Below are 10,749 nucleotides of genomic sequence, written 5' to 3'. Positions count from 1 at the left end.
AATGAGATTATTGCGTTGGGAGTGGTATTATAAATATGAGCTTGGAGAAGGTAAGTAACCTAATTGAATTTATAATTAACGTCTTAAAGTGTTGCCTCGTGTAATGAGGATAATCTTATTCAGCTTTTCTTGAATGTTTGGGAAAACCTAAGATTTTCAGAGTTTTGTTCATGGCATTGCTTTTGAAGAATATTAGAACATGAACATAGGTAGCCCTGACCTTGTTCTCAGACATTGGTTCTACCTAGTGTACTGTTTTCGCAGATGTTATTTCTAGGATGTTATAATACTACTTCCTACTAATACTTGTAGGGTTCTTGTGTATTTTAAAATTCATTGTTGGGGCACCTGGGTGGCTCAGTCGGGTAAGTGTCTGACTAGGCTTAGCTCATGATCTTGCGGTTCTTGAGTTCGAGCCCTACATCAGGCTCTGTGCTGACAGCTCAGAGCCTGGAGCCTACTTCAGATTCTGTGTCTCCCTCTCTCTGCTCCTCCCCCACTCATGCTCTGTCTCTCAAAAAATAAACTTTAAAAAATAAAAATAATAAAGTTCATTGTTAATGGAAGGCTGAAATCCATTTAAGAGTTATCAAATTTATCACCTGAGTTTATTCCAACTTTTATTACTAAATAAGAACTATGTGAAGCGAAATAGTTACGAGCCTTTTATTACAAAGAAATAGGCCAAAAAAGACAGGGTATTGTCTAGAATGTTGAACCTTCTTAAGAAAGATGCGTTTAAGAAAGTTTTTAGAAGTCACAGATCTTTTCGGCTTAAACTATATAGCTTACGATGCTAAGCAAGTAGAAGATGCAGTCCTGTGAGGTGATAGAAAGGAGTTCACTCAATCCAGGAGTTAGAAGATTAAGTAACTGTGCTATATTCTCAAAGCAATCTACAAACTTGCATGTGGTCTAAGCAGTGAAGCCCTAAAAATTGGAGAGGACTGTGGAGTAGATCTATTAAAGGACATAGACTTTGGCTTGGTAGAGAAGGTGATGCATGAGCTTAGCAGAGCAGATTGGATCAAAGATTAAGAAACTGACTAGGAGGCTATAACATTTATTCTGGAACAAAGGATGAGCATTGGAAAAATTGTTGAAAATTGGGATGTGGGCTTGCTTACTGAATACAAGAGAAGGAAAGAGGATTAAGAAAATAGCATTGATGATGGGCATAAGAATTGGGGAGAGCATATGCTTTTAGAGATACTCAGGAAGTGATTTTAGTTTTAGAAATGTTGAGTTGAAGCAGGTGGTAGAGTTCCCAAAAGGAATTGACTTTTGGGTACATGGAAAAATGAAACCAGAACACATAAATAAAGGTAGAGGTTCAGGAGCCATCTGAATTGTTGAATAGGAGCCATGTGATCAAAGTTGAAACCTCAAAATACATCATTTTAAGGAGGTATTCATGAGGGAGCAGAGGCCAAGCAAGAATATATAGAAGACAAGGATTTCTTGAAACTTGTGAAAGGGAAGAGAAAGGGGTAAGAAAACTAGGATCGTGTAATAAGATATTTTAAAAACTTGATATTGCCGTTCTTATTCTAAGAAGTGAGCGATGGATATGATGAGGTAATTTTAAAATTAAAAATTTTTAAATTGCCACAGGTAATTTTAAAGTGTTGAGGATTTAGTGGATGTCTATGCGCTGAGCAAAATATCTTGCCTTTCAGTTGGATTGCCTTCCAGTTAAGCTTAAAGGTAATTTGGGATAGAGGAATTCTGTTCAACTAGCTAGGCTCCTGTCCCTTCCTTTTATTTTTTTTAGTGTAGGGAAACCCAAGAAAGAATTACTGGTTAATACCTCTGTTAAACTGTTTAACTGTTTGACCTGAGGCTTTTTCATTTTATTCCCAATGACAAAGATTTCCTTTAANACTTAACCGACTAAGCCACCCAGGCGCCCCTTTTTAAATTTTTTTTTTTTTTTAATTTCCCTTCAGCTAACTTTTATTCTTTCTAATGGTGAGTAGAAAGAAATTTCTGATCCCTCATCTTTCTACTGAACTTTGGAGATGGAAATGTCTTAGCAACAGCGATATGAGTGAATTTAATGCATTTTTTTTCCTGTGTATTTACAGATGGGACATGAGTGGGTTTGGTTGGATTCAGAGCAAGACTATCCCAATGACTCTGAGCTGAGCAACGACTGCAGGTCCCTCTTCAGTTCATGGGATTCCAGTCTGGATCTTGATTTGGGAAGCTGGAGAGAAACAGAGGAGCCAGGGGCTGATGAACTAGAGGAAAGCAGCCCGGGGAGAGAACCTAGTGAGCTGCTTATGGGGGATGGAAGCAGTGAGGAATCTCAGGAAGAGGCAGAGCAAGTCAGTCGCCAGAATCTCCTCCACTTTCTTTCTGAGGTAATGGGAAGCCATTATTTCCATAGTTGGAAGTCTCAAGTTTCTAAGAGAATGCTTACCTGTACACATTTCTGCCACTTTTAATATTGTTTACTAAAACACAAGCTCCACAGTGGCAAAAACTAAGTTAATGGTAGTGTCTCTAGCACTTGGTGCTAATACAAAATATGTGCCAAATACGTACCTTTTGACTGACCTAAGATCCTAGTCTTGAGGAGCCCAAGGTCATAGGAAGTAGAATTTCTCTATGCAGGACTGCCTTATGAATATCCTTGCAGTTTGTTTTTCTGAGTCATTGGAGGCAATGCCCAAACTCTTTTTGAAGCTTATAACATGACTTCAAGGCAGTATTTCGTAGTGTCCTTATTAGGGTTGAGCACCAGCAATAAACTGAATTGGACAGTTCATCTGGCAATTTCACACATTAAGGAGAACCTAGTTTAAGATCAGCAAGAATCCAGCTTATGTGCTATGCTCCTATCTGGATTGTCCATGGTGGGTAAAATTTTCACCAGTTTTCTAGACTGCCAATCCCAATTCCTCAGTTGACAAGACTTGAAAAATTGGAGCACACGCTCCTTCAAGAGGCAAGAACGATATGTATCTTGTTTCCTATTGAGTCCCTAGCAACTAGTCAAGTGTATGTGTATATGAGATATTATACATTTTATTTTTTTAATGTATGTTTATTTTGAGAGAGAGTACAAGCAGAGGAGGGACAGAGAGAGAGAGACAGTAACTGAAGCAGGCTCCAGGCTCTGAGCTGTCAGCACAGAGCCTGATGTGGGGCTCTAGCCAACAAACTGCAAGATCATGATCTGAGCTGAAGTTGGACACTTAGCCAGCTGAGCCACCCAGGCACCCCAATATTTTTGTATTTTAAATAAAGGAATGAATGAATTAATCCATTTCCATCTCAAACTTAGTCACAGTCTGTGTAGACATGTAGCATGAATAATATGTAGATGATGGTTTCCATTGGTGTTCCTCTGCATCTAATAATAAACTGTCATTGCAGGTAGCTTATTTAATGGAGCCATTGTGCATCAGCAGCAAAGAATCAAGTGAAGGCTGCTGCCTTTCATCTGGTACCAGACAACAGGACAGAAGGGAAATTGAAGCTACTAAAGGAGAGGAGCCATGCAAAGAGCCCAAACAGCTTTCAGCCTGGGTAGACCCCTTAGTAGCTGAGAAGTCAGTAGGAGAAAGTGGAAGGCCAGAGGTGGCTCCAGCTCACTCACATATTTGTGCTATTCGGCAACTATCCACAGAGAGTGAAGAAGTAAGTGGGTAACTTAAACCATCTCGCTGATTGGTCTTCTGCCCAGGGAGGCAGAACAGGGTGGTTACTGCACATAGGCTATCTCCAGAGAGTTTAGCTACCTGGGTCCAAATCCTGCTTTTAGCACCCATGAGCTGTGTGACCTTAGGTGTGTCAGTGAACATCTTAGAACCTCAGCTTTTCTCCTGTAAATGAAATAATGGTGCTTTCTCTACCTTAGGTTATAATGAAATTTAAATGAGACATTACCTGGCTCATAGTAAGAGATCAGTAAAATTTAGAATGCCATTATCATTAGTATTATCTGATCGGCTAGACTAGTTAACTCAAGGGCCACAAGTCATACTGACAATTTTAAAAGAATACAGCATCCATGTAGAAATTAATATATTGCTTTTTCATTTTTTTCTTGGGGTACAGAATCACAGTTCTCCAGCCATATTGTTACCAAGAAATCATTGATGTGTAGACTTACTTAAATCACCTTTCTCTAATTTCTTTTATAGCTTTACTTTTTTTCTTCCCATCTTAAGGTCAGCTTTGATTTACCCCATGCAGGTAGAATTACCTTGCTGATAGTAAATCTCTTTCTAAAGTTTCCTTTGTTGCCTGGCGTTCCCAGGGAGAGGTTGAGCAAGAATCCAAAGAGGAGGACCAGGGTGAAGGGTATGTGTCAGAGTTGGAAGACCAGCCCTCTTCAGGTGAGTGTGATGATGGCTTCAGCATTCAGAAGACTCCTCTGGTGGATATCCTTTTCAGCCGTGCTACCTCCTCAAAGTCGTAAGTATGGATTTTTATCCAAAGTTGTTAAGATTCAGACTTTTAATTTTATTTATGCCTATTTGAATTTGTTGCCATGAACATGGACTACTTTTATAAATTGAAAAAAGGAAATTAGAATTGCAAAACGCTAGAAGTAGAATTAAATATAATTTTATTGTACAAATCAAAGTCTTTATGTTTTCCTCTTAAAAAACAAATCTGTTTCAGGTGCTTGGCTAGCTCAGTCAGTAGAGAATGTGACTCTTGATCTTGGGGTCGTGAGTTTGAGTCCTATATGGGGTGTAGAGCCTACTTAAAAAAATTCTGTTTCATCAACATTGAGAATCTCTTTGATATATAACTTTTCTCTCTGATTACTATATTTATTCAGGAAACATTGCTCAGTCAGGTTGTCCCTTAAGTCTAATACTCAAACTCTACTTCTTTCTAAAATACTAAAACAGCTTCTCTTAACTTGGAATACAAAACGTGATAGTACTCGAGTACTAGTGATCAATGAGACTATTTATAGAGGTTGGAATGTCTTATAGAAGCATTAAATAATGTTTTTATTCCTATGGTGGTATTTCCTTCAGATATTAACTAGGAGTGCTATGTATTAGGAATATCTCGTTACCCACCTGGAATAGACAGACTACCATTTGTGAAGTTACTGCTTCCTTTCTGTCCTGTTTTATTCCATAGGTCTGATCTAGGCCACAGTGACCCTGTTCAGGATCACTTGCTATTTAAGAAGACTCTCTTGCCAGTCTGGAAGATGATTGCCAGTCACAGGTGGGTCTCCACACCATTCTTGGCATTCACAGCCACCCTTCGCAGTTAGAGTGACTTCCCAGGGTTTCTTCATCCTGTCAGAGTTTGTTCCTTAACAGGTTCAGCAGTCCTTTTCTGAAACCTGTGTCAGAAAGGCAGGCCCCGGGATACAAGGATGTGGTGAAAAGGTTAGTGGAAAAGGGGTCAAAAAAGGTTAGTTGCTTTTATACCTGTCTTTTCATACTTCTTTTTCCCATCTATTAGTTCCTTCCTTCCTCTTTCTCTCCCTGTCTTTCTTTTTTCAAAGATTTTATTTTTTAAATATATTTTTCAATGTTTTATTTATTTTAGAGAAAGAGAGGAAGGGGCAGAGAGAGCAGGAGACACAGAATCTGAAGCAGGCTTCAGGCTCTGAGCTGTCAGCACAGAGTCCAACATGAGGCTCAAATCTGTGGATCCTGAGATCATGACCTGAGCCAAAGTCAGACACTTAACTGACTGAGCCACCCACACGCCCCATAAACATTTTATTTTTAAGAATCTCTACACCCACCGTGGGGCTTGAATTTAGAGCTCTAAGATCAAGAGTTATATGTTCTACCAACTGAGTCAGCCAGGTGCCCTGATTATTTCTTTATTTCATTTACATTACTTATTTTTTTAAAATGTTTTATTTATTTCTAGGAGAGAGAGAGAGACAGCATGAGCAGGGGAGGGTCAGAGAGAGAGGGAGTCACAGACTGAAACAGGCTCCAGGCTCTGAGCTGGCAGTCAGCACAGAGCCCGACGCAGGGCTCGAACCCACGAACCGTGAGATCATGACCTAAGCGAAAGTCGGACGCTTAACCGACTAAGCCACCCAGGCGCCCCTCATTTACATTACTCATAAGCTCAAGATATATTTTACAGCTGAACACGTTTGTAAAGTATTGGTAAGCTTGGTCTTTATTTGAGAAGAAATGCAAGGGACAAAGGATAATAATAGGCTTTTGTCTTTATTGGTATTGATTTATAAGTAATATCCATCTTAGTCTTTGATAATATTTGATACGACTCTTTTGGAACAAAACTTTAAATTTATTTATTGATTTTTAATTTTTTTTAATGTTTTACTTATTTCTGAGAGAGAGAGGTGTGGGGGGGGGGAGGGAAAGAGGGAGAGTCTCCAGCATGCTCTATGCTATTAGTGCAGAGCCTGATGCAGGCCTCAATGTTATGAGCCATGAGATCCTGATCTGAGCTGAAATCAAGAGTTGTACGCTTAACCGACTGGCCACCCAGGCACCCCTGGAACAAAACTTTAAAAAGAATGCAATATTCCTTCAAGCAGTTATAGGGATGCTAAGGCAAAGATGCCAATCCAAATGTTTATTTACAAACATTGGTTGATACCACTATTTTGGATTTTTATAGCCTAGTTCACCTAAAATGCTGTGCTAAACCAGTGTGTAAATAGAATGTAAAAGATCAGGAAAGGACCTTTGGAGACAGACTCCTTCATTCCATAGATGAGGAAAGTTGGGCGCCTGGGTGGCTCAGTTGGTTAAGCGTCCAACTTCAGCTCAGGTCATGATCTCATGGTTCGTGGGTTTGAGCCCTGCGTCAGGCTCTGTGCTGACAGCTAGCTCAGAGCCTAGAGCTTGCTTCGGATTCTGTGTCTCCTTCTCTCTCTGACCTTCCCCTGTTCACACTGTCTCTCTCTCTTTCTCTCTCTCAGAAATAAATAAAAACATTGAAAAAATTTTTTAAAAAATAGATGAGGAAAGTAAGGTTTAGAGATTCTCATGACTTGGGAATGTTCAACAGTGAATAGCAGAACTAGATCTAAACCCGATTCTTTTTTTTTTTTTAATTTTTTAATTTACATCCAAGTTAGTTAGCTTATAGTACAAGAATGATTTCAGGAGTAGATTCCATAATGCCCCTTACCCATTTAGTCCATCCCCCTCCTACAACTCCTCCAGTAACCCTCTGTTTGTTCTCTGTGTTTAAGAGTCTCTTATGTTTTGTCCCCTTCCCTGTTTTTATATTCTTTTTGCTTCCTTTCCCTTATGTTCATCTGTTTTGTATGTTAAATTCCTCATATGAGTGGAGTCTTATGATTTTTGTCCTTCTCTGACTAATTTTGCTTAGCATAATAATACCCTCTAGTTCTATCCACATAGTTACAATTGGCAAAGATGGCATTCTTTTTGATTGCCAAGTAATACTCCATTGTGTATATATACCACATCTTCTTTATCCAGTCGTCTGTCAATGGGACATTTGGGCTCTTTCCATACTTTGGCTATTGTCTGTAGTGCTGCTATAAACATTGGGGTGCATGTGTTCCTTTGAAACAGCTCACCTGTATCCCTTGAATAAATACCTAGTAGTACACTTGCTGGGTTGTAGGGTAGTTCTGTTTTTAATTTTTTGAGCAGCCTCCATACTGTTTTCCAGAATGGCTGCACCAGTTTGCATTCTCAGCAGCAGTGCAAAAGGGTTCCCCTTTTTCCATATCCTTGCCAGCATCTGTTGTTGCTTGAGTTGTTAATGTTAGCCATTCTGACAGGTGTGAGGTGGTATCTCATTGTGATTTTAATTTTGATTTCCCTGAAGATGAGTGATGTTGAGCATTTTTCCATGTGTCATTTGGCCATCTGGATGTCTCCTTTGGAGAAATGTCTTCATTTCTTTGCCCGTTTCTTCACTGGATCATTTTTTTGGGTCTTGAGTTTGATAAGTTCTTTATAGATTTTGGATACTCACCCTTTATCTGATATGTCATTTGTAAATATCTTCTGCCATTCCATTGGTTGCCTTTGAGTTTTGCTGATTGTTTTCCTTTGCTGTGCATAAGTTTTTATTTTGATGGGATCCCAATAGGTCATTTTTGCTTTTGTTTCCCTTACCTCTGGAGACGAGTAAGAAGTTGCTGCCTCCGAGGTCAAAGAGGTTTTTGCCTGCTTTCTCCTTGAGGATTTTGATGGCTTCCTATCTTACGTTTAGATCTTTCATCCATTTTGAGTTTATTTTTGTGTATGGTGTGAGAAAGTGGTCCAGGTTAATTTTTCTGCATGTTGATGTCCAGTTTTCCCAACACCATTTGCTGGAAAGACTGTATTTCTTTGGATATTCTTTCCTGCTTTGTCAAAGATTCGTTCACCATACGTTTGTGGGTCCATTTCTTGGGCTCTCTAACCTGTTGCATCGATCTGAGTGTCTGATTTTGTGCCAGTACCATACTGTCTTTTTTTTTTTTTTTAATGTTTTATTTATTTCTAGGAGAGAGAGAGAGACAGCGTGAGCAGGGGAGGGTCAGAGAGAGAGGGAGTCACAGACTGAAACAGGCTCCAGGCTCTGAGCTGGCATCCAGCACAGAGCCCGACGCGGGGCTCGAACCCACGAACCATGAGATCATGACCTAAGCGAAAGTCGGACGCTTAACCGACTAAGCCACCCAGGCGCCCCAGTACCATACTGTCTTGATGACTACAGCTTTGTAATACAGTTTGAAGTCTGGTATTGTGATGCTTCCAGCTTTGGTTTTCGAGATTGCTTTGCTCTTCAGGGTCTGTCTGGTTACTTAGAAATTTTAGGATTGTTTGTTCTAGCTCTGTGAAGAATGCTGGTGTTATTTTGATAGGGATTACTAAACCCAATTCTTAACTTGTAGTTCAGTCCTCTTTCTACAGTGCTTTGTTTTCTATTATATGCCCACTCTTTGTGTCTCATTCAGTAATTATTTAGGTAAACATTGACTTGATTCACACACTTTTCATCTCCACACAAGGAGAAAAACATTTTTAACTTTTGATTAAATAGTAAGAGAAGCAGATTAAACAACTAGTTTATGACTATACATTGTTAACAATCAGTGAGTCAGTCAGTACAATGGAACAGACTAATCGTTGGAGCTCTTTACAACTTTGGTACCAGGGGCCAGCATTCTTCCCACAGTAATAGAATGTAGTAGCTGGGCTTGTGGGCTCTGGAGTCAAGCTGCCTCTGAATTGGAATCCAAACTGTGTGACTTTGAGCAAGTACTTAATCTCTCTAGATGTGTTTCTTCTTTGCCAATAGGTGATAATAAGGTGCCTAGCTTATCGTTTTACTGAGAGGAACAGGTGAGTGAATATAGAAAGTACCTAGCACACCTCTTGCCCTGTTGTAAGACGTCAGATGTTAGCTGCTGCTGGCATTTTATTATCTGATGGAAATTGTTATCTTTGCTACTGTTTTATTTACTACTGTATTCATTTACTACTTGGAGAGCTGGTTCTCCACGAGAGCATGTTAGGTCCCACATAGTCAACATGAAAGTTTGATTTCCTCTCGTTTTTGTTGGCCACCTGTAGACCCATGGACTTAACTAGCCTGAAAAGGAATCTGTCTAAGGGACGGATTCGTACCATGGCTCAGTTCCAGCGTGACCTGATGCTGATGTTCCAAAATGCTGTGATGTACAATGACTCTGATCATCATGTGTACCATATGGCTGTGGAGATGCAGCGAGAAGTCTTGGAGCAGATTCAGGTACTATATGTAAGAGAGCTGTAAGAAAAAGGGAGTACAGCCTCTGGAATCTCATTTTACTAAGTCTTTGAGAATAAGATTGATGTTAAAATGACGTTGTGTTCTCAGAGTTTATGTTCAGGTGTGATCAAAAGCCCCGAGGTATTGACATTGTACCTACTGCTTAGGAAAACCTTAAACCTCTGTAGGACCAGCTTTAATAGATAATGAAGTAAAGTAGTATAGGAAGACCAGCAGCAGTGAAGTCTCAAGAGAGCTGGGAATAGATAAGTAACAGGAGCTCCTACTTTCAGAGCCTCAGCTTAGAGGGCTAAACATGTAAACCAAAGGCTGGAATCACTATCCATCTTTTGGTTCCTATACTTGTTGGTATTAATGTATGTTCACACTGTCTCATCTCTAGGGGTAAGACATGATAGACAAAAGAGGACAGAGGGTTTCTTTTCTGGGCAAGACCATACTTTAAAGAAAAAAAGCATAGTCATAGCTTATTGCAGAAAAAGAAATTGCAATCAAATCTCTGTAGTTTTTAAGATTCATAGCTTGCTGTTTCCTTGTCTCTATAGGTGCTGAGTATTTGGTTAGACAAAAGAAGAGACTTAAATAGTTTGGAATGAGAACCAGTCAACCCTGTGGATGATGGAAAACCTCTTTTGTTAACCAGGAGCTGCTATCCTGACATTTTCTGGATTTGGGACCTCTTATTGAGACTTAGAGAAGATCCCAGTACTTGTTTACCAGTTCTCTGTTGTCTTTTCTAATAAGAAAAATGCCTTAATTCACAACCAGGGAGTCATGGGTGCCTGTGGACATAACATAAAGCAGGGAAAGCTCAGATTTGGGGCCAAGCTGTAAATGTTGCCCACATTTTTGTTCCATGGGCTTGATTTAGATGTAACTAAATTAAACGTCTTATAACTGCTCTATAAATAAATATTATTTCACAAGTTATAGATTGCTTTTTACTGATTACAGAGTCTGGGATTAGAGGGGATAATGTCTGATGGAATGAGTAAGGTACTTGGCTTGGATTTTCTTACATATACT

General features: G+C 39.5%; 1 protein-coding gene across 1 annotated transcript; it reads left to right on the top strand.

The window, feature by feature from the left end:
• Window positions 1–35: 35 nt before the first annotated feature.
• Window positions 36–10,620, top strand: LOC144235328 (bromodomain-containing protein 8-like). The gene is made up of 8 exons (XM_077768884.1): window positions 36–50; window positions 2,088–2,366; window positions 3,385–3,648; window positions 4,271–4,428; window positions 5,116–5,205; window positions 5,304–5,372; window positions 9,525–9,702; window positions 10,269–10,620. The coding sequence occupies exons 1-8, from the start codon at window positions 36–38 to the stop codon at window positions 10,317–10,319; spliced, it is 1,104 nt and encodes a 367-aa protein (XP_077625010.1). The 3' UTR covers window positions 10,320–10,620.
• Window positions 10,621–10,749: the final 129 nt, after the last annotated feature.

This window comes from Crocuta crocuta, unplaced genomic scaffold (assembly GCF_008692635.1).
Source record: "Crocuta crocuta isolate KB4526 unplaced genomic scaffold, BGI_CrCroc_1.0 scaffold64, whole genome shotgun sequence".
In the NCBI taxonomy this organism is placed as follows: Eukaryota; Metazoa; Chordata; class Mammalia; order Carnivora; family Hyaenidae; genus Crocuta; species Crocuta crocuta.
Note: the sequence above shows the minus strand (reverse complement) of the source record. Positions and strands in the feature narration are given on the sequence as shown.

What these genes read in the sequence shown, in the direction of transcription:
- LOC144235328 (XM_077768884.1), top strand. An exon ending in AAGATGATTGCCAGTCACAG is followed by an intron (nt 5,206 to 5,303) that starts GTGGGTCTCCAC and finishes GTTCCTTAACAG; the next exon opens with GTTCAGCAGTCCTTTTCTGA. An exon ending in TACAAGGATGTGGTGAAAAG is followed by an intron (nt 5,373 to 9,524) that starts GTTAGTGGAAAA and finishes GGCCACCTGTAG; the next exon opens with ACCCATGGACTTAACTAGCC.